We start from the raw sequence: 24,952 nt of genomic DNA, 5'->3' as shown, positions 1-24,952 counted from the left end.
CCATGACAATATCTTGTTACATCAGGGGGTAAAATTTTTTTTTGTTTCTGCTCACCTACAGTGTTAAAAGCTCCAGCAGAACAGCCTGGGTTTATCCTCCCCGCCCTTCCCCTGTGACTGGAAGTGAAGAAGAGGAGCACGCAGGGTACTTACCTCATCTGTGTGAAGTATGTCATTCAATTTGAACGTTGCACCCATTCGTCTTCGGACATTGGGGGGCTTCTCCCCGGGATTAAGCGGATATTCAGTAGGAAGCTTTCCGGTCAGCTCCTGTGAGCAGAACAACAGCCCATTGATTAGCCCAGGGGGTACTCTAAGGGCAAAGGGTAAATGTCAGGGGGGGCCCTAGGAATGACTTACAGCTTCCCGCAGGCATATTTTCTTCAGCTCTTCAATCTTTTTCAGCAGGATGTTCTGTAGCGCCTCCTCTTTCTTCTTTAGCTCCTGGATTTTCTCCATTCGCTGTTCTTCGCTGATTTCGGAATCTTGGGAACCTGTTACATAAAATAAGCCACTTTATTAGAACATGGTCTATAAGCCACATGCAATGAGATGCCAGAAAATCAAATGTATTCTGTTTACAGACCCAGCCAGATCCATATATTAGCTGGAACATTTCCCATAATAAAACTATACTGGGCTATAACTGGCACAGCTAGAGGTATTAGTAGGCAATTACACACATACTGTTGCTGTTCTTATTGGTTGCTCACATGTGAACATTCTAGTCCTCTGGTTAGCTACTTGCTCTAGCCCTGTAAAGTGTTAATGTCCTCCGATTGGCTACTCACTCTAGCCCTGTAAAGTGTTAACGTACTCTGATTGGCTACAGGTTTATTCTATACATACCTATTTCATAATGTCTAAAAAATCTGCTCATATCCACGGGTCTTGGGCCCTCCTCCAATGACCACCCAATGATCTGCAAGTTCTTAATCCCACCCTCTTTATGCCCCATCCCTTGACTAAAGAGCAGTTATTTCCCAACACATTCCATTTTTCATAATATAATAGTTTTATATTTCTTGTGCACTTATATTGCCCTATTATGGGGGGTAATTACTGCAGATATATCTCTTTTCATTATGTCCCTTATTACTTGGCTCTCCTGACATATAATATATAGCAGTGCTGTCCAACTTCTGTGGTACCGAGGGCCGGAATTTTTCTTGCCTACATGGTGGAGGGCCGATAATGGAAGCCAGTTTTGACCACTCCCCTTTTTAAAACCACACCCACTTCAAACTACACCCATGCTATCACAAGAGCTTTTAAGACCATCCCCACATTAATGGTGGCAACACAGCAAAAACCCAATGGTTGGTGCTCACTGAAGGGATATCACCCTTCATTTATATATGAAAGAATTATATTATGTCATACACTTAAATCAATATGCCTCCTCCTCTTCTGTGGATAGCACAGCAACCCCCCAGCATATAATTACACCCCTTGGGGACCATATAATGACTATTTCCAAATGCCAAACTCCAGGAACAAACCCCTGCCAGGTTCACCTTCCACAGGCAGCATAGGGAAGGCAGAGTATGGCACACACAGACAGCATAGGGAAGGCAGAGTATGGCACACACAGGCAGCATAGGGGAGGCATAGAGCAGGCAGAGTACTGCTTGCCCTACCCCTCCTGTGTGTGCCATACTCTGCCTGCCCTCCCTTGCCTATGTATGCCATACTATGCTTGCCCTCCCCTGCCTATGTGTGCCATATTATGCTTGCCCTCCCCTGCCTATATGTGCCATACTATGCCTGCCCCCCCGCCTATGTGTGCCATACTATGCCTGCCCCCCCCTGCCTATGTGTGCCATACTATGCTTGCCCTCCCCTGCCTATGTGTGCCATACTATGCTTGCCCTCCCCTGCCTATATGTGCCATACTATGCCTGCCCCCCTGCCTATGTGTGCCATACTATGCCTGCCCCCCCTGCCTATGTGTGCCATACTATGCTTGCCCTCCCCTGCCTACATGTGCCATACTATGCCTGCCCCCCTGCCTATGTGTGCCATACTATGCTTGCCCTCCCCTGCCTATGTGTGCCATACTATGCTTGCCCTCCCCTGCCTATATGTGCCATACTATGCCTGCCCCCCTGCCTATGTGTGCCATACTATGCTTGCCCTCCCCTGCCTATGTGTGCCATACTATGCTTGCCCTCCCCTGCCTATATGTGCCATACTATGCCTGCCCCCCTGCCTATGTGTGCCACACTATTCCTGCCCACCCCTGCCTATGCGTGCCATACTATTCCTGCCCACCCCTGCCTATGTGTGCCATACTATTCCTGCCCACCCCTGCCTATGTGTGCCATACTATTCCTGCCCACCCCTGCCTATGTGTTCCATACTATGCCTGCCCTATTGCACACACAGGCAGCATACAGTGACACAATGCTGGATGTGTCAGAGGGAATGTCTGAGGTGTGAACAGGGGAACAATGGGAGTGATTACAGCCTGAGCCTGAGGTGTGAACACTGCAGGGGGAAAACAATGAAGGCATTAAAAGGTGTGAACAACACAGGGGATTATATGATTAAACAATACAGGGGGATTATAGCCTGAATCTGAGGTGTGAGCAATGCAGGGGGGCAGTTAATCTCAATACTGATACCATTTAAAGGTAATACACAAATGTAAGTCATCAAAGCAGCCAGACAGGTGGGGGGCCACACAGAGGGGGGTCGCGGGCCGCATGCGGCCCGAGGGCCGCCAGTTGGACAGCCCTGATATATAGGATTAAACACACTATAGGGGATAATGGTACCTGAAGAGATCAGGCTGCCGCTGCTTGCCATGATCAGTGGGTTTTTTCCTTCCACTATCCTAGCCACTTTAGTAGTCCCGGCTTCGGTCAGTTCCATGGCGATATCGTCCAGGCTTTTTGCACTTGGGATTTTTGCCTGTGGGAGAGCAATAACAAGGCAGATATATCAGTTTCTTTATGGCCAAGCCAATGACGACGGATGGTATAATTAGTGGCATTCAAGTCACTTTCCCTACAGACTGCAGAGCCTGACAATCTCCAGCAGTTGTTGAAAGTTATGTCCAAGTGGGACAAGGGAGGGTTAAATGAACCAACAGCTGGTGTGGGGGGGCTGCAGTTCCATAAGGAGTCACCCTGCCCCCCCACATGAACCTACAGACAAAGGCATTTTGTTATTTATATGGAGCAAGGATACCCAACCTGCTGCTGAACTATAACTACATATATATATTTAACTTACAGACCCTTTCACTATCCACCATATTGCCTTACTATACACATTCTCTTACACTTACAGCCCCTTCCACTATCCACCATATTGCCTAACTATACACATACTCTTACACTTACAGCCCCTTTCCACTATCACCAATTTGCCTAACTATACACATACTCTTACACTTACAGCCCCTTCCACTATCCACCATATTGCCTTACTATACACATACTCTTACACTTACAGCCCCTTTCCACTATCACCAATTTGACAGCTCCTTCCACTACTACCATCTTGCCTTACTATATACATGCTCTTATAGCTACAGCCCCTTCCACTATCCACCATACTGCCTTACTATACACATTCTCTTACACTTACAGCCCCTTCCACTATCCACCATATTGCCTAACTATACACATACTCTTACACTTACAGCCCCTTTCACTATCACCAATTTGACAGCCCCTTCCACTCCTACCATCTTGCCTTACTATACACATTCTCTTATAGTTACAACCCCTTACACTATCACCATCTTGCATTACTATACACATTCTATTATAGTTATAGCCCCTTACACTATCAACATCTTGCATTACTATACACATTCTATTATAGTTATAGCCCCTTACACTATCACCATCTTGCCTTACTATACATCTTGGCGCACTTTCTTGCTGCCTAAAATGGCTGCTCTGTGGAGTCACACTGGCTGGGATCCCCCCTGAGTTGCACAATGCATGACCAGGGATGCTTGTGAACTATAACTCCCAGCATGCTCAGCCAGGGTGACGACACACGTTTTTCTGTCAAGTTGGGTTTGTAGCTGCCTCGAACCCCGAGCCAGAAGTCCCAGCTGAGGCTGACAGGTTCTAGAGCGGTTGCCCCTTCCCGTGCAGCGGGCCGTCCCTGCAGGAATGCACTAACGAGCTTCCCAGGCTGCCTGGATAAACAGCGGAGGTGTGAAAAATCCTAATGGGCTGCTATCCCGGCAGCGAGGATCGACAGCTCCCTGCTAATAAACACCCGCGTTTCCCATACAATGGCTGCGACTCCCCGCAGGGCAAATGGGCCCAGTGAAATGCTTCTCAGACACCAAACTGTTTATTTCCTTGTGATTTAAATGCACAATGTAGGCTTTGCCCGGACAAAAGCAATCCAAATAAACAAAACTGTCTTGTGTTTGTAGCAGTGCAATGGCCTGTCTGGCTACCTGACTCTCATAATAAAACAGAAATTCCCCTTTAAATTATCTATTTGTTAGATACAGATGGAAGTCGCCTATTTTTAATACGTAGTCAGAACTGTCCTTCTCTCGTTCTTTTTAACTATGGCTGGTTTCTATGGCCAACCTAGCAACCAACTGCAAGTTTGCTCCTTATCTATATTTTGCTAGAAACTGGGGAAGGTGAACTCTCTGGTTAACCCAAACATCCCCCAAACAAACTGTGGAATGTGAGCCAGGCTCGGTGCATGGGTCGTACCTTGCTCTGCTTTCTGTCCAAGTAGAACTGGTGCTGACTAATTGCCATCACCCATATGGATTTGATGAGGGAGTTGCTCGCATACCAGGTCTGAACGACGAGGCTGCTCTGCCCGAAGGTTCTTCTTGACACGGAGATTCTGAAATAATAAAAGGATGATGTGGGGTTTGAGTGATGGGGGGCACTAGGAAATCTGCTTCTAGTGTAACTATAGGGAGAGCAGACACTGCGCTTGTGGGGGGCTGAAGGAAAGTACTGAAATTCCTCTGTGCGCACCCATAAGCCCCCTAAAACCCCCCTTGCATAGTCCTAGATTGCTCCTGTGGGTGCAGAAATGAAAGCAGGGGACCCCCTGGTCTGCAAGAATACCTTGCAGAAGAGCCAGGGAACCCAACCCTATATCCCTGTTAATTGGGAATATATGATTAATATATAATACAGTAAGATTAAGATATGGATCAAATAAACGGAGAGTTAAATGGTGGAGTAGTTCAGCAACAGCCTGAGAATCTCATCCTGGTGCTAATGGATATGACAATAATATGTAAGATGAACAAATGCCCTTCAGGGGATCTATAACAAGGTCACAAACCAGTAGCCAAGAGCATTTATTTTTTATAGATTCATAGCAGTCTGGGTAATGAAAGCCAAGATCTGATAGGGCGTTATGGATTACTGCACTGGGTCTAACTTTGTCAGTGGTGGTGCAGAGTCCCTCGGTAGAAGAGGCTGATCAAGCACCAGAAGTCTTCTCATTAGCCTCGAGGTATTCTAGTAATGACTGATATGATAGCCATGCCTCGGCTAGCTAAGAATTCTGGGAGTAGCAGTTCTTCCCAGTTAGAGGGAAGCAAATGACACTCAATAAATCTATAGTGGCAAACAACATTAGAACATTTATATTATTGGTTTCATTGGGGTAAAGCAAATTCCTTTGGACTCTTCTTAAAGCTGCAATGGAGTTGCTCCTGGTCCCCTATTGTAATGCTATAGTAAAACCAAACAGTAACATTGCGCCACGGAGGGAGCACGGGCGGCTGATAAGGAGGCAGTGAGACGGTGTTTGCAGAGCAGCGAGACCAGGGCAGGACCCAAAGGTGTGAGACGAGAGCGTGTATTTCCTGTTCTGCCCTCGCACAAAACCTGTTGCACCAGGAATGCACCACTTACTCACCTACGGGGATCGTGCACTTCCACGGCAAATTTCTTCTCTCTGAAGTACAGGTTTTCCAGCTGCTTCCACTGAAATAACTGGAGGGGAGGGAGATAAAATTGTCACCATTAATCAGCTGTATTACAACCACCAAACCCCCACAATATTCTCTGCACTAGTGACCTATAGGCACGCAGCTGCTGCTGAATGCAGGTTACCGGCAGAGAATTCTGGGAGTTGTAGTCCAATGGATGCAGGCAGGCAGAAAGCCTCTTGTTTTGCACAATAACTGCTCAAATGACATTGAATTCAAAGCGGGGATCCTTTGAAGTGCCCTCATGTTACCGGTTACCGACACAGAGGCAAAGGATTAAGAGCTAAACCCATGCTAATCCGTGTAGCGTGTAACAAGTGTGGAATTGGGTAATTGTACATACAGTAATATACCTGCTAATGAATCTGTGTAACAGAACATTTCCGATCCATTTGTCAGCACATACACACACACAGACAGGGGGGCAGATGAGTTAATACCCAGCACAGGGCACTTCTGCCTACATGCCCCATAGCTGCCGGGTAACACTGCTGCTTCTCTTGCTGTGGATCCCAGAGGAATTAGTAAGGCTATGGGTCCTTTTTCAGACCCAGCTGACTATAACACAACTGCATAACTCCTATAGCCTTTTATTATTCACTAACTAAACAGCCCCCAGATGAATGTGTGTAACCTCTATCCGTAACCCTATGAAGGACCCCTGGCTCTCTGACTGTGTCCAAAAAACAAAAGGGTCTCATTGTTAAAGGCAGAGGGATTAGAGCCGCCAGTTCCCCCCCTACAGCCCACTCCGTACTTACTGTGCCCAGGATTAGCTCCCCATTGTACAATCCTCCCAGGCTCTGCACTGCTGGCCACTTCCCCCAGCCTCCTGTCAGCACTGAGACAGCACTAGGTGAAACTCCTGTGTCCCTGCCCTGCCCCGCCCACTTGTGACACACTCGTGACATCACTAGTATGACAGCTCCCACCCACTTTGCACTGATAAGGGAGTCCGTAAGGCGAGAGCTCAGCGCTGAACCCCACACCTCCTTCTCTCAACATTTTGCTTTTCCTGCTGCTTTTTCTTCTAGAAAGGAATCTATGCAGGGAATATACTCGCCTCCCTATCTGCATTTCCCCTAACAGCAACAGGGGATCTCTTGATAACAGCTGAAAAACTCCTGTTAGACTGCAAGCTCTACAGGACACTGCCTATTCTCCCTAGGGAATGCTGTTTATATAGGTCATGCTGCTTGTGCAGTCCTTTTGTTTTTATATCCTTTTATTTATAAATTACGGCAGGTATTTGGGGACCACAAGAGGCCATTTCCTGATTCTTTGACTCAAAATTGGCCCTTTTAGGGCAGTGACACACGAAGAGATTAGTCGCCATGCGTCAAATCTTCGTTGTCGCGGGCGACTAATCTCCCCGCAATGCCATCCCACCAGCTAGAATATAAATCTCCGGTGGGATGGCCTACGCAGCGCCGCTATTTGCCTAAGTCGCCCGAAGTTTCCTCTCAAGGCAACTTCGGCAAATCTCCGCGCCGCGCATGCCATCCCACCAGAGATTTACATTCTAGCCGGTGGGATGGCATTGTGGGGAGATTAGACGCCCGAGACAAGGGAGATTTGTTGTGGTGTGACTAATCAACCCGTTTACCCCTGCCCTTAGGGTGAAGACACACAGAGCTACTTAGTAGCAGCTACTTGTCACGGCTGATAAACTCCAGAAAATCCCCTGCCATAGACAGACAATTGCCTCTGCTAAAACACACGTAGAGACAATTATCAGTAAATGATCAGCATTGTTTATTTTAGTAGCTGTGACAAGTAGCTGCTACTAGTAGCTCCGTGTGTCTTCTCTCTTATGGTTAAAGTAAGGTTGAAACCAAACTGCCCCATCATACCTGGGTATCTATGGCCAGCTTTACTAGGGATCCAGTGGCGGCTCTTCAGGAGCCTAAGGCCCCCCAACACTGGCTCCTTTTCAAACCTATGGCCTTTCTGTACGTCTTCCCCACCAAGCCCCTTATTCCCCTGGCCCAAAACAATTGTGGGGTTTGCTCAAACCCAGACTGGGATTCAAAATAGTCCCTGGCATTTCAAGTACACAGAGGCCCAAACAGCCCCCAACAAGCCAGTGGTGTAATTAGACTGAACTGGGCCCTCTGCAAAAAAAACAAAAAAACAAAAACGATTTAAAGGGGCACATCACCAAAAAGGAGCACACACTTCAAACCCTACAACCCCTGGGGAGGCAGGGGATGGGGATTTCTTTACAGCTATAGGGGAAGCAGGTCCTGGGCCCCCATGTGACTGTGGGGTCTGCTTCCTCTATAGTTACGTCACTGCCCCCAACCCACTAAATAGTGACTGTCTATGGCGTCTTATTGCAGCCCCTCTGGCATTTGCCAGAACCCACAGATTGCCAGTCTGGGCCTGGGTCCTATTTCATTGTGCTGATCTCAGTAAAGCTGACCATACACAGGCTGATAAAAGCTGCTGACTTGGCTCCACTGGGCTGAGTCAGCAGCTTATTGGCCAGTGTGTATGGCGTCCTCCGTATTTATATCTGGCCAATTAATAGCCAGATTAGAAAATACCATTGTGTTGATGCAGCCCTCTCCCCATAATGAAACAATTGTTGGCACAGGGCCCAACCAACTGGATTATCCCAGTGTACAGGGCACTAAACTGGCCAATGCAGTGCCTGTGTGACTGCCAGACGAGCCCACTTTAAACACAGGTGCAAGATGGCAGCCACCATGAGTCACTTTCTAACGCCCTGTAACTCTCAGCAGGCACCTGGAGGTTTCCCAATGCAGCCCCATGGATACGGCTAGCCCTGCTATAATATGAGAGACAATTGTAATAATAATTGTAATAAGGTTTTAACTGATTCAAATACCATACACAGACACACCTAGCTATGAGTTAATTGCCTAATGATTATTACTAATGTTGTAATGAACATATATTTCTAAAAATATTACAAATAAAGACAATATATAAACATATCCGCTGAAGTCGAATACTACAGTAAAGAGTCAGAGCTGATATTGGAATGAGTGGGTGGAGCTGTGCTAAGGCCACGCCCTCACCTGCCTCGTCACCTCTGTATCACTCTGTGACTAATGAGTGAATGCATTCCCGGCATGTGAGATTGCAGGTTTTCTTGGGATTTAAACCGGTCTGATCCATGTTTCATACCTAGAAGCACAGCCATGTTCCGCTGGATATCCGGGACGGCCACCTGGGATATTTACTAAGCCCTAGTGATGGTGATATCATCTCATTACAGGTCCGACCTTCCCCTCCCATGCTGTCGTTGAACTACAACTTTTATCCGGCAAAACGCCCAGTAAGCCCTCCCTATAGTCAGGATGAACTGGCAAATTCATAAAAACCACATTTTTTTCCCAAAATAGCTCAGTTTAATTCAATTTCCTCATTCTCATGACGGCAGCGGCTGATCTCAGGCCAGTTTCTCACCACAACGGATGGTGACCCAGGAGTTACGCTATGATAAGGGCTAATATTAGGCAATATGTCCCCGACGAAACTGCCTGCAACTGTCAGGTGACACGGAGTGTGCGTCAGTCAGGGCCCTCGCCATTACAGAGGAGCAGTGATGGCCCCACGGGTTCCTTTCAACCATAGTCGGCATCAGCACTGGTTAAAATGTCCAAGTGTCATTGGCCTAAAGGTCCCCATACACGGACCAATTCTAGCTGCCGATATTGGTCCCTTAGACCGGTCGGCAGCTAATCGGGCCGTGTATGGGCACTACTGACGGGCCTGCCCGACCGATATCGGGCAGGTTAAAAAATCTAGTCGGATCGGGGACCGCATCGGCTCATTGATGCGGTCCCCGGACCGACTTTTCCTATACCCATCCTTATAATTCGATCGTTTAGCCCCAGGGATTGAATTAGCCTGGATTCTCCCAATATCGTCGACCCGTAGCAGGGGGATATCGGGAGAAGATCCGCTCGCTTGGCGATATTGCCAAACGAGTGGATCTGAAAGAGTATGGGCACCTTAAGGGTGAAGACACACAGAGCTACTAGTAGCAGCTACTAGAACAGACAATGCTGATCATTTACTGATAATTGTCTCTACGTGTCTTTTAGCAGAGGCAATTCTCAGTATTGTCTATGGCAGGGGATTTTCTGGTGTTTAGTAGCTGTGACAAGTAGCTGCTACTAAGTAGCCCTGCCTGTCTTATCCCTAATTCCACTTGAAATACACTTCCAAGGTGCACAATTGGTTCTGGGAACTGTAGAGTTTGGCACTGTCAGGCTTTCCCTCTTTTCCTAGAACCTATATAAGGGCTATATTAAGGTGGGCAGTCAAAATAGGCCCTTACATTCCAGGTACACAGAGGCCCAACTAAATAGTGACTGTCTATGGCATCTTACAGCAGCCCGTCTGGCATTTGCCAGAATCCACAGATTGCCAGTCCAAGACTACACGGACCCCTCCGGAAACCAGCAGCTTATAGTGCTGTACATGAAGCCATCCCGATGGCCTGCCTAACCAATATCAGATTGAACATCAGTCAAATACCTATCACACAGGTTGGAAAAGCTCATTGGTTGAAGACGATGATGGTGCGTTGATGAAGTCCTCGCCCAACGAATCCCAAAGCTTAACAGCATGATCCAGTTATTAATCTGGAGGCCAAAAGATTGTATCGTACCCAATATGGCCAAGCCCATGGGTGCACAAAACAGGAGCTAGCATGGTGACCTCTGAACTGTATGACCATCTCCAAACTGCTCAATGTCCATATAACGGCACAAAGCTGCTCCAGTTTCACAGTGACATCATTATCCATTACTGATGACATCACTTAGAAAGATATATTTGACAAGGTTATGTGTATAATGACCTTGGTCATTTAGGGGTAAAATACTGAACTTTTATTTCTGACTCTTTTTGGCTCCCGGGGAATAATCACCTGGAGCCAAACTGCCTGTAATGGGTTTCAGATGGTCTTTGGGACCCCCCATTCAGCTCCCCCCCACCCATGGTGGGATATTAGTCACTGTGTACACGTGTCAGTGTGAGTGGCTTTGTGTCATTCTGTTTGTGTTTCTGTCTGAACATCTGAGCTCGTCTGCACTTTTTACCTTAGGGGCAACGACACACGCTGATCACTATTACTTGCGGCACTGATCCAAATGCCGACACCTGATGAGGGTTGTAACCCATGAAACTGAATTTTTGGCTTTTAAACAATCTCACAAAAGCATAAGTTAAGGGAAGTTAACCCATTCACAGCACCCATGAGTCCATAGATATAACTAGATGCCTGTGTATCTCAGTTACCTGTGCCATGGAGGAACAAAGGATCATCCCTAATTAGTCAGTTACTTAATAACAAAAGAAACTTGAGGCTACTGATTAGTATTCAAGGAAATGATGCACTGGATCAAGTAGATGGGGGGTTCTGGCAGGGCCCAATTCGTGAGTCATTCCCTCCCAGACTGCTGATAAAAGGTAATGCACAGTGGGAGTGTGGAAGGTTACAGAACATACTACATGGCAGCAGATTACTCAGGGCCCGGCTAATACTACGTTACACAATACAGCTGTTATCTAGCTCCTTGTGTCAGAATAACTAATGCGGAACCCCGGGGAGCCAGCAGACTAAACACACAGGAGAAAGTGTGGAGAAAGTACAATGTAGAACGGCTTAGTAAATCACAGGGAGAGCCAACTGCACTGTCTGGACAAGGTCCTACTAAAGTACCCAATGCTGATTATTTACTGATAACTGTCTCTACGTGTGTTTTAGCAGAGGCAATTCTCAGATTTTCTAGCCTGGACAAGTAGCTGCTACTAAGTAGCTCCGTGCGTCTTCACCCTTAAGGTGCCCATACACCTTAAGATCCACTCGCCTGGCGATGTTGCCAAGTGAGCAGATCTTCTCCCGATATCCCAACCTACGGGTGGGCGATATCGGGGGAATTCAGGCTAATTCGATCATTTGGCCCAGGGGCATAGGCAAAGTCGGTCCAGGGACCGCATCAATGAGCCAATGCAGTCCACGATCCGACTAGATTTTCTAACCTGCCCGATCGAGATCTGACCGATTTCAGGCCAGATATTGGTCAGGCAAGCCCGTCGGTAGTCCACATACACGGGCCGATTAGCTGCCGAATTGGTCTAAGGGACCGATATCGGCAGCTAGAAGCGGCCCGTGTATGGGGACCTTAAATATTCCATCATAATCAAGAGCTATTGGCTCTGTTTTCCCCTCCCTGCAAAAGGTAATGAGCATGAAAGGAGGGACACATCCTACTACAACCCCACGTGACTGGCTGGGTTGGGTAATGCTGGCACAGGTTATTCCTTGTTTACTAGCTCTAAGCAACTCAAGCATAAAATCTCCATAGTTGTACATACTGACACAACCCACATACATGCCGAGCAGCCTTATTTGGTGTAAGAATTTACACACTGGTGCACTGGCCCCTCTCGCTGGCGTGGTGTCACGGGGCACGGGTGTACATGACCAATGAATGCCTGGGGTGGGATTGTTACACAGATTGTGACTTCGGAGGAAATAAGTGGCACAGGGCAGAGCTAAAAGCAGAAGCGCACCCTGGCGCAACGCACCGAATAAGTCACGTAGGGGAAAGGGTTCGCTATGAGTCGTTTCCCTTTAAAGTGGCCATTTGGCATAAACCCAAAAATAAGTCTGATGTTGTAATATTCCCCGCTTTATAATGAACTTATCATGCCGGAGAGCACAGGCAACACAGAGGAACATGAGGCAGGAATTAGCTGATTGTACTGGAAGAGAGAATGAAAGTAAAGAACTTGCCCCAACTCTATAGCCCGGATGAAAGGAGTTTGTGACTCCTGGACATGGATTTACTGATTGCATTAAAATAAAGTATTAATAATGCCATAATTACAGTATGCAGATACCTGCGTGACTAACATTCCAGCCCTGGGTCGAAGGCTCGCAAGTCAAAGAGCCCAGTGCAAACACTTGGCCAGAAAGCCACGGACGGAATGGTGCAGCCCTAATTACAGTAATTGAGTCAGTCTTATTTGTCGGGAGGCGCAATAGGCACGCGCTTGCAGGCATCTCTGCTCGCCTTTGTTTACCGTGATTCCAAAGCATGCCCTTGCCTGTACTCGCATTCCTGGTCCCTGCTGGTTAGACTTGGAACGCAGCTGGAAAAGACCCAGTTCAACTAAAACACAAGTTACTCCTATAGCAAATAGGCTTATCCGAGGAGGGTAAGTGCCTCTTTTTAAAGAACCATCTCGGGTAGATTATGTACTGATTTGGTCTCCATTGTACCACAAGACACAATGGCACAAAAGAGAGTGCAGAGAAGGGCGACTGCATTAAATGGAATGAAGAATCTCATTTATGAAGACACCTGAGATTGTATAGACTGATAGAGGCACAAATGTAAATATATGTAAGTGCAGTTAGAAGGGAGGAATTTGGAAGCACATTGGCGACAGCTTCACATAGGGTTTCCCACATTCCTCTCAATTAACCTTAAGACTGGTAGGAATGGCTTTAGCAAAGGGTGGAACTTGATGGATGGAAAAGCAGGACCCTGGCAAAAGGGTCATAATGGTTCCTTCATGAAGTCCTCCAGAAGGAAACAATAACTGGAAAACAATGACCTTAAGCCGGCAACAAAAGGATCGGTCCTTTCATGTCCTCCTTAATCTGGGACAGAAGCACCCAAAGCAGACAAAAGGTCTTGAAGAATATCTCCCTAAATTTTTATGTCCATCAAGACTAAAACTGGCCATTCACGCCTGTTGTCCATACTGCCTAACCATGGAAGCATAGTTGGTGGATTGAGGTCCTGCTGGAAGATGTAGTTCAACTCAAGGTGGCCATACACGTTAAGATGATCTTCTCCAGATATCCCCACCTACGGGTGGGGAGAAACGATCAAATTCTAACGGCGGCAATGGCACAGTCGGTTCGGGGACCACATCAACGAGCCGATATCGGTCAGGCATGGCCAACGTTTCTGCCCCTACATGGCCCGATAAGCTGCCGAATCGGTCCAAGGGACCGATATTGGCTGCTAAAATCGGCCCGTGTATGGCCACCTTAACCGCCCACACCCCAAAACGTATTGACCAGATCAGTGTCCAACTTCCCTGGACTGGATTATTATAAAGCAGCAGCAGCTGCAGGGAGGCAGCACCATTGGCCCCCATGTGTTGCTTTCCTGCATATCTGAACCCCCAGCCATTTGCTGCTTACAGTGGGTAGCACAGTGGGATCAATGCTTCATTATCTGCGGGAATCCCACACTGAGACCTAGAGACTGGGCTCTAATTATATCCCCCTGCTGGGGAGTTAATGGGCAGGCTATTGTGTGCTGACCAGTCAGTCCATCCGGATTGTGCAACAAGCCTTATATCATGGGTGTGTCACTGTTTATCATTATTAGTGCTAATAATTATTCAGGTGCCTGTGCCTGGAGAGCTTGCAATCTATGATTTCTTTGATGCTAAAAGATAAAAAAAACATAAAAGATATTTTTCCAAGGCAACAGGGGCTGGCACAGGGGTCCCTTCCTGATACTGATAAGGGGGTCAGGCAGTTTCAGGTAAATGTTTACCTACATGTGTGTGTGGGTGGGGTTCACTACCCTGACTAATAGCAACTCTACCCACTCACAAATTGTGCCTTTTTTAATGCAAAGTTTACCCTAAAGGTCCCCATACAGGGGCCGATTGTAGCTGCCGATATCGGTCCCTTGGACCGATTCAGCAGTTTATCGGCCCCCGTAGAGGCAGCAACGAGGGGCCTACCCGACTGATATCTGGCCTGAAATTGGGCAGATATCGATCGGCCAGGTTAGACAATTCAGTTGGATCGGGGACCGCATCGGCTCGTTGATGTGGTCCCCGAACCGACTGCCCCATTGCCGCCAATATAATTCGATTGTTTGGCCCCAGGGCCAAACGATCAAATTATGTTTTTTTTTTCCCCGTAGGTGATGATATCGGGTTGAGATTTTTGCCAAGCGAGTGGATCTCAACGTGTATAGGGACCTTTAAATAGATAATAGGCACTTAATGGCCATATAGCATAAGATCTGCTTGTTTGGAGAGGTCACCAAACAAGTGGATCTTCTCCCAAAATGGCCACCTAAGGTGGATGATATCGGGACAAACGATTGAATTAAAGCAGCGGGCATAGGCACAGTCAGACCGAGGGCTGCATCAACAATCCGATGCAGTCCCATGGAATCCAATGGAAAATCGAACCTGTCTGTCCAGTTTTAGGCCAAATCTTAGTCAGGTAGGCCGGTCGGGGTGCCCATACATGGGCCGATAAGCTGCCAAATCGGTTTAAAGGACCCAAATCGACAGCTAATATCTGCCCCCATGTATGGCCACATTAAAGCACTTGAACTATAAAGCTCCCAATACCCCTGGAAGCTGCCCAGTGTTTGCCATTTGCCCCAGGTGAAGAAAGGTAGGTGGGCAATAGTGGAATTGATAGGAGGGGCAAATGAACTGTGGGAAGTGGCATAAAAACGAGTTACTCTTGTTTCTGGCAGCAGAAGAGTTAACAAGGCACGGAGCTGTCATGTCAATGTCTGACTTCTGCTGCTCCCCCCACTGAGAGGCCTGCGGTGGGACGGCTACTGGCTGTCAGCACTTGTCGAGGCAGAATCCTGACAGCCTGTGCCGTGCAGTGGGATATAATCTGCCTTATGATCAGGTCAGAAGGATGAGAAATTGCCCATATTGTCCCACTGCAATACAATTTGGGTAACAGCCAATATGATATAGCAGTAACTCCCTGCAACCCAGTGATGGCCAAAAGCCCCAGAAAGACCAAGGCTCACCCTCTAGCCATTAGAGCAACAATCTAAAATGCCCATCAATGCAAAAGGGCAGCCATGGGCAGCATCACTATGGCCTCTCACACCCCTGGGGTCTCGGGTTCAGTTCTGACCATGGAACTATGTGGGTACTGTAAGTTCTCCCACTGTTTCCTGCTGTTAGTGACAAACACCATTCTCAGACATGGGGTAATACCCTGCATAGTTTGCTTGTTGCCTGCAAAGAGCAATAGGCATGGCAGAGTGCTGAGCTGGGGAGTTGGCCAGCAGGCACAGCTACTATCCTAGGGCTGCAGTGTAGCACCCAATGCCAAGTGCTGACTGTACCACTTGGTGTAAATGCTAAGAGAGGTAGGTAGGTAGGTAGGATGCATGGATCACTGCTAAGTACTTGATGCAGATTGGCCTCTGCAATTTAAATCTCAGCCAGCCAATCACTGACCTGATCTCTGCCTTGTAGGCCTTCTTGTAAAGTGGCAAATCACCTTGGAAGGTTTTGGTAGCCCAGACTTTCTTGACCAGTAATATGTACAGCAGCTAACTGATATTGGCCATAATAAAGTTTGGGTGGCCAAAGACACCATGTCTTATTCTTATTTTATTTGGCATGATATCTTTTTATTGTGTTATTCTGTCAAACACTGTCATGCTGAATATTTATATACCGTATTTTTCGCCCTATAAGACGCTCCGGAATATAAGACGCACACAATTTTAAAGGAGGAAAATCTAGAAAAATCTGCCAGTAGCACATCTGTCACTGTCCCGCCGCACACAGCCTGCCCAGCCCGGCATTGCCATTCCCAGCTATCCGTCCATGTTGCAGCCGGAACCCGCCCCCACACACTATGGTCCAAAGGCGCACATCTCCCTGTCACCTGAGCACTGACATGACGGCACGGTGTCACACTGAGGGATACTTTCTGCATGTGAGAAGAGACGCCCGGCCCTCCCCCCACGGAATCTAATTGTACATGTAGTGCCATATTGCCTCCTCCCCAGAAACACCTGCCCGGGCTGTGCGTCCCAGCGCTGTCACAGCAATAACACAAACTGTCTGAGTGTTTCGTTCCACTTGTGTTCCACTCATGTTCCTCTGTGCACCCACACTCACCTCGCCTGCTCCATCATTTCTATTTACTACTCCCCACCCTACCCTACTAGCACCCAAGAGGCCCCCCAGTATGGGTAAGCAATGCGAATTTAAAAAATACGAAACCCCGCAACTTGCCATAGCGACGCTCGGTGTGACGTTCTGCGTTGTCAGACGTCCGGGGGGGGGGGCTGTCCCACAGTACTGCCGGGGGTTGCCCCATTCACTGAGGTGCCTGCTGATCCCATAGCCGCTCAAGGCTGCTGAATGCTGTGCCTATTCCATGGCTGCAGAGCCGGCCTGAGACACTGAGGTGACACTCTCTGGGGCCAACTGGCGCCTGTACTCGAGCATGCTGGGAAACCTGAGTGGGGCTCAGGCGTATTCGTCGTATAAGACGCACCAACTTTTCCCCCCCAGTTTTGGGGAAGAAAAAGTGCGTCTTATACGGCGAAAAATACGGTATGTGTGATGCCCAGGGACTCAGTAGGCTTCTCCTTTTGCAAATTTCATTGGCCTCCCTGTACTTTACTGAGGGCACTACAAAAGGGTATCAGGGGTAATAGCATCTACAGGACTGTGGGTCCCATATTGTCTGGGACTGCACCCTAGAGCTACGTTGCCCTCCTATATGACATATAAGTCCAAGTAAATGAAACAGGAAAGGTTTTTTTTCTTTTTGCAAGATTTGCAATTTCCTTGTTTTGATGTAATCAGTTCCTCATTCAGAATAAAGAAAAACGAGGACCATTTTTATATATTGGCTAAGAGCTAGCCGGGAACTAGACTTGCCACAGCCACATTGGAAGACCGATCTTTGAAGACTTAAGGTGGCCATACATGTTAAGATCCGCTTGCCTACAGGTGGGCGATATTGGGTGAATTCGGGTTAAATCGGTCCTTTGGCCCTAGGGCCAAACGACCCGGAGTTGGAAGAAGGTAAATAATTCAAAAGCTGTAACAAATAAATAATGAAGACCAATTGAAAAGTTGCTTAGGATAGGCCATTCTATAACATATTAAAAGTTAGCTTAAAGGTGAACCACCCCCTTTAAGTATGTTATTGAAAGACCAGTTCTATGAAACTTTTCAATTGGTCTTCTTTTGTCCTCTTCTAGCTCTTTCCAGCTTTCAAAAGGGGGTCACAGACAGACAGCCAAGAATCTATTGTCACTTTGTTTTCATTATCATTCTATTAAGGGTCCTTTCCTATTCATATTCCTGTCTCTCGTTCAAGCCACTGCATGGTTACTAGGGTAATTTGGACCCTAGCAACCATATATCTGCTAAAATTCCAAACTAGAGAGCTGCAGAATAAAAAGCTAAATAATTCAAAAACCACAAATAATAAAAAAAGAAGACGAATTGCAAATTGTTTCAGAATAGCATTCTCTACAACACACTAATAGTTAATTTAAAGATGAACAAACCCTTAACGCAGTTTGGCACAACTCTGCAAACCTTTCCATTTATTCCTTTTGGGGAACTAGGTGCTATTTTAAGAGAGAATATGTGGAAACCGGAGGGAAGGGTAATACATGCTGACAAAGACTGCAAGGCATTGCTTCAATCACATGAAACCCAAGTCATCTGCTTCAGAAATGTCTGGACTGGCACATTTGTACATTTCTGACTTGCGGGCTCAGTGCTGGGATGTCAATCTTCATTTTTATGATGTCCAGCTGGCTAAGGATGCTGGGAGTTGTGGCTCAGACAGCTGCAAGGCCAGAGCATTCCTGGCTATACAGATTGCCTGGCCCTGCTGCACCTTCCCTTGGAATGAATGAGCAGTCTCTTTCTGCTCTCTACGCTGGGGACACAAGGTGTCGATGTGACAGCTGAGCGCTCTATGATAGCAGAGCCACAGCCTGGGCACACCAGCTGCCATGCCAGCAGCACACCCCGAAACATTCTAGCTGCCTCTAGCAATCTGCAATCATTTAACTCTTAAAGAGGGATCTCCCCCCACCACACGTTCTCATAATGAAAGAAATGAAATGGGGGTCAGTGACCCCGGCAGCCAAAATCTATTGCTCCGCGAGGCTACATTTTTATTGTAATCGTTACTTTTTATTCCTTATCAGTTCCTTAGACCGATTCGGCAGCTAATCGGCCCGTGTATGGGGACTACCGACGGGCCTGCCCTGATATCTGGCCTGAAATCACCCAGATCTCGATCGGGCAGGTTACAAAATCTAGTCGAATCAGGGGCCGCATCAGCTTATTGAAGATCCGCTAGCTTGGCGATCTAACCAAGCGAGCGAATCTTAACGTGTATGGGCACCTTAAGGTGCCATAGACAGTCACTATTTATTGAGCTGGTGGGGGGGCTGTTTGGGCTCTGTGTACTTGGAATGCCAGGGCCTATTTTGACTCCCAGTCCAGACCTGATGACCTGCTACATTAGTGAAAATTATGTAATTTGATGAGGTCTACCCCATCTAGCCCTACCTCCAAATAAAACTGAATAAATGACTATTTGCAAAAGCAGAGAGAGGTGCAGCCCCTGCCACCCTGGGTGAGTCCCCCCATCTATAAGGCTTTACCCTAAAAACAACAAGAACTAACAGTCTTTGCATGACTTACTCAGCAAGGTATGAATGTGTGTTTGCTTTTCAGCTGATTATAAGGTGGCAACACCAAGCTGATTTCACCACAGTGGCACTAATAGGCTCCTGGGGCTTTGCTGCAACACCCATCTGGATCCCAGTAAGATAACAGAGCAGCACCCTTGCTATGTTATTCTACTGGGCTGGTTCTCTGGATGGGAGAATAGGATCTGGGCAGGGGCACTACCCATACAGATACAAAAAGGTATGTTGTGTTATTTATATTAACAGTGCTAATTAATCATCAGTCATTATTTGCCTTTCTATTCCTTCTCCAACTGTTCCCTGGCTACATGGGACAATCAGACAGGAGACTAATGTAAAGGCTATACATTAATGACTGGTATTGCTTTGTAGTACAGGTATGGGATCCCTTATCCGGAAACCCATTATCCAGAAAGCTCCGAATTACGGAAAGCCTGTCTCCCACAGACTCCATTTTAATCAAATAATTTAGAATTTTAAAACTGATTTCCTTTATCTCTTTAATAATAAAACAGTACCTGTACTTGATCCCAACTAAGATATAAATACCCCTTATTGGGGGCAGAACAGCCCTATTGGGTTTATTTAATGGTTAAATGATTCCCTTTTCTCTGTAATAATAAAACAGTACCTGTACTTGATCCCAACTAAGATATAATTACCCCTTATTGGGGGCAGAACAGCCCTATTGGGTTTATTTAATGGTTAAATGATTCCCTTTTCTCTGTAATAATAAAACAGTACCTGTACTTGATCCCAACTAAGATATAATTACCCCTTATTGGGGGCAGAACAGCCCTATTGGGTTTATTTCATGGTTAAATGATTCCCTTTTCTCTGTAATAATAAAACAGTACCTGTACTTGATCCCAACTAAGATATAATTACCCCTTATTGGGGCAGAACAGCCCTATTGGGTTTATTTAATGGTTAAATGATTCCCTTTTCTCTGTAATAATAAAACAGTACCTGTACTTGATCCCAACTAAGATATAATTACCCCTTATTGGGGGCAGAACAGCCCTATTGGGTTTATTTAATGGTTAAATGATTCCCTTTTCTCTGTAATAATAAAACAGTACCTGTACTTGATCCCAACTAAGATATAATTACCCCTTATTGGGGCAGAACAGCCCTATTGGGTTTATTTCATGGTTAAATGACTCCCTTTTCTCTGTAATAATAAAACAGTACCTGTACTTGATACCAACTAAGATATAATTACCCCTTATTGGGTTTAATTAATGTTTTATTGATATATTAGTAGACCTATACCTGTACGTATCTTTCTATTCAGGCATACTCCTCTTCCAGTCATACTGAAAGATTATGCTTAGGTAAACTTCCCCTTTATTACAGTTGACACATCTCCTATAAGGTCCTGAGTCGGTCACGGTGGAGTCATGCATCCCCGCTGCTCACTTACTGTCCTGTGTCCCAGTGAAAGTTGCTTAGAATGACATTTTCGCTCGTTGTAGTTTGGGTGGAGGGCCCCTTTAATAAGTGCATACATACCCTGACAAGTGACTGAAGCTGTACTTAATAGGCCAGGTACTGGAGGCTTGACAGGGTGCCCTAATCATGAGCAAGAGTTGGAGAGAAGCGAAACTATAAACGGGGCCCTCCTACCCTTGCAGGAGTCGTGTTTACATCCCAGAGAGCAGATTTAAATGGCCGATCATGTGATGAATATGGAATGCAGGAGGGATGGCAGTGTAAGTACTTTCATTCAGCCCTGAAACTCACTTTCCCTGCCCACACCTCTATAAATATCCGCAGCTCCACTCCCCTGCACCCCAGCTGCATTTACAAGGGTGGAGGCAGAACAGGTTTGTGGGACAAGCAGCCACCTCAAAGGACTCGCAGCTTTCCCACGGTACCTGCCCCAAATAGAAATAAGGCCCATTGTCAGCTAAAACCTGAATTATTGTGGATTTGGTTTTTATCGTGTGCTTTATAGAGTATTTGTTCATAAAAAAATCTGCATTCAATCATACATGGAGTCATGTACCCCTCATTGCAAACGATAAGGATATTAGACGTCACTGACCATATAAAGGTACAAGGCTGCAGGGAACTCTGAGTATCACTCATGTATTATAAGGGATAATGTACCCCCTACTGTAAATGATAAGGATATTAGCAGTCACTGAGGGGCTCTGTGCCCATATAAAGGCACAAGGCTGCAGGCTGAGTTATACAGGGAACTCTGAGTATCACTCATGTATTATAAGGGATACTGTACCCCCTACTGTAAATGATAAGGATATTAGCAGTCACTGAGGGGTTCTGTGCCCATATAAAGGCACAAGGCTGCAGGCTGAGTTATACAGGGAACTCTGAGTATCACTCATGTATTATAAGGGATAATGTACCCCCTACTGTAAATGATAAGGATATTAGCAGTCACTGAGGGGTTCTGTGCCCATATAAAGGCACAAGGCTGCAGGCTGAGTTATACAGGGAACTCTGAGTATCACTCATGTATTATAAGGGATAATGTACCCCCTACTGTAAATGATAAGGATATTAGCAGTCACTGAGGGGTTCTGTGCCCATATAAAGGCACAAGGCTGCAGGCTGAGTTATACAGGGAACTCTGAGTATCACTCATGTATTATAAGGGATACTGTACCCCCTACTGTAAATGATAAGGATATTAGCAGTCACTGAGGGGTTCTGTGCCCATATAAAGGCACAAGGCTGCAGGCTGAGTTATACAGGGAACTCTGAGTATCACTCATGTATTATAAGGGATAATGTACCCCCTACTGTAAATGATAAGGATATTAGCAGTCACTGAGGGGTTCTGTGCCCATATAAAGGCACAAGGCTGCAGGCTGAGTTATACAGGGAACTCTGAGTATCACTCATGTATTATAAGGGATAATGTACCCCCTACTGTAAATGATAAGGATATTAGCAGTCACTGAGGGGTTCTGTGCCCATATAAAGGCACAAGGCTGCAGGCTGAGTTATACAGGGAACTCTGAGTATCACTCATGTATTATAAGGGATAATGTACCCCCTACTGTAAATGATAAGGATATTAGAAGTCACTTAGGAGTTCTGTAGAAATGTAAAGGCACAAGGCTGCTGATTAAGGTGCTTTTTATCATATATTTTTACAGTCCATAAAAGTGACACCACTATGGCATCTAAAAAAATATTCAGGAAAATTATCTTTCATACCCCCATTGCACCCAAGCAAAAGAGACCCCATGCTGCTACTGACTGTGGCCCTCACGTTAGGGACACTCAACCTGCAAGCCTTTGCTCAACTAAAGCACCATGTGTGCTACTGACTAATAACTATAATGAGATTGCAAGGTCTCCTCACTGGGCTCGAGCTGTTTGGAAAGGTGCCCGGCCACCCCTAGTTGTGTTTAGTGAGGAAACAGAGTGAAAAACAGCTGGCCGGCCTGTTTGCTTCCCACCAGTTGGCTCTGCCTGAGATCGATAACAAGGCTCCTGTGTTTCCCTGGAGAGCACATTCCAACCATTAGCAGCAGCTTGAAGGCTTCTTGGCAGATGTTTCAATTAAAACTTAAAATTTCAGAATTGGCAGGTACCAAAAAGTGACCCCCGTGTTTGGCTGAATTTTGCTGATCTGTGTTGCTGCAGTTGCAGTAGAACTAAAGGTTGCCATACACGATAAGGTCCACTCGCTTGGCGTGGTTGCCAAGCGAGCGGATCTTCTCCTGATATCCCCCACCTACGGGTGGGCCCTGGGGCCAAACGATCGAATTAGAACACCGGTGATAGGCACAATCTAAATTTTTTAACCTGCCCGATCGATATCTGGCCGATTTCAGGACAGATGTTGGTTGGGCAGGCCTGATGTTTGTGCCCCTACACTGGCCGATAAGCTTCCGAATCTGGTTAAAGGTCCCCATACACGGGCCGATTCTAGCTGCCAATATCGGTCCCTTAGACCGTTTCGGCAGCTAATTGGCACGTGTATGGGCACTACCAATGGGCCTGCCTGACCGATATCTGGCCTGAAATCGTCCAGATTCTGATCGGGCAGGTTAGAAAATCTAGTCGGATCGAGGACCGCACTGGCTCGTTGATGCGGTTCCCGGACTGACTTTTCCTATGCTCGTCGTTATAATTCGATAATCAATTTATCCTGGATTCTCCCGATATCGCCCACCCGTATATCGGAAGAAGATCCGCTCGCTTGGCGACATCGCCCGTGTATGGGGACCTTAAGGGACTGATATCGGCAGCTACAATCGGCCCTTGTATGGCCACCTTAAGGTTGAAGACACACAGAGCTACTAGGAGCTACTTTTTCACGGCTACTAAACGCCAGAAAACACCCTGCAATTGACAATACTGAGAATTGCCCCTGCTAAAACACACGTAGAGACAATTATCAGTAAATGATCAGCACTGTCTATTTTAGTAGCCGTGACAAGTAGCTGCTACTAGTAGCTCTGTGTGTCTTCACCCTAAGGAGAACACAATAGAATTGTATGACCTTCTTGATCATGTCTACTGCTACATGTAGACTTAGGGCTATTAAATGTGCTTGGTATGCATAAACATAAATCTACACTCATACAGTAACTACCTGGGGAGCAGTGGGTAGGACTGCACGAGGGCCACCCCCAAGAGGGCCCACTGGAGTCAATGCAGGGATGTTTGAAGGAAAGTTCATGCACCCGGTGGAGTAAATTGGGGGCAGGTTTTGCACCCAGGCCGTGGTCCTCTAGTTACACCATTGTAAGCAGTGTTGGGCAGTTTAAAATGCAGTAATTGAACAGACACAGGAAGTAGGAATATCCTGCCCCTCAGAGCTAACTATCTAAGCAATACAAATCACACGTACGCGCAATATCTAAATATGAGAGAGTCATTAGTTGTTTGCATGTGTGTGCAACACAGAGGGAGCATTGTTTGGCATGGCCACATACATCCAATGGATTCACCCAAGTGACAGTACCTTGTGAGACAACATGGCTGGCTACACACCACTTCAATAACATTAACAGATGCTTTAGGGGTGTAACCTACACACCATTGTTATAGGCAAAGGGATTTCTTTAGTGTTGACAACATTATTATGCTTCAGTGGAACTTCATATATTCCAGCATTAGGTTAATGAAGCATTAAAATCCCTGATTTTCCTATAGGACACAACAATAGCTGTATCCTGGTGCTACAAGCACTCATTGGACCTTAAGGTGGCCATACACGCACCGATATTATCGTACGAAACCTCGTTTCGTACGATAATCGGTGCGTGTATGGCATGTCAGCGAGCCGACCGATATCGCAGGAAGCTGCTGAAATCGGTCGGCTCGCCGATCGGCCAAGTTAGAAAATTTTGATCGGGCGCCATAGAAGGCGCCTGACCAAAATTCTCCCTTCAGAGCTGAATCGGCAGAAGGAGGTAGAAATCCTATTGTTTCTACCTCCTTACCTGCCGATTCAGCCCTGAATGGTGTGTGGCGGATCTGACGATGTTTCGTGCGACCGACGGTCGTACGAAACATCGTGAGA

General features: G+C 46.6%; 1 protein-coding gene across 2 annotated transcripts in view; it reads right to left on the bottom strand.

Annotated features, from left to right (window-relative positions):
- Positions 1 to 24,952, bottom strand: part of frmd4b (FERM domain containing 4B) — a 138,653-nt gene that overhangs the window by 9,345 nt on the left and 104,356 nt on the right. For both annotated transcript variants that reach the window (XM_004914154.4, XM_002940515.5), the window contains exons 12-16: positions 5,878 to 5,954; positions 4,704 to 4,842; positions 2,781 to 2,916; positions 361 to 494; positions 154 to 270 (exon numbers count right to left, since the gene is read on the bottom strand). In XM_004914154.4, coding sequence (XP_004914211.1) covers positions 154 to 270; positions 361 to 494; positions 2,781 to 2,916; positions 4,704 to 4,842; positions 5,878 to 5,954 — 603 coding nt within the window. The remainder of the gene's footprint in view (positions 1 to 153; positions 271 to 360; positions 495 to 2,780; positions 2,917 to 4,703; positions 4,843 to 5,877; positions 5,955 to 24,952) is intronic.

Source organism: Xenopus tropicalis, chromosome 4, assembly GCF_000004195.4.
Source record: "Xenopus tropicalis strain Nigerian chromosome 4, UCB_Xtro_10.0, whole genome shotgun sequence".
Classification (NCBI taxonomy): Eukaryota; Metazoa; Chordata; class Amphibia; order Anura; family Pipidae; genus Xenopus; species Xenopus tropicalis.
The sequence above is the reverse complement of the archived record's forward strand: the minus strand, read 5'-3'. Positions and strand labels throughout refer to the sequence as shown.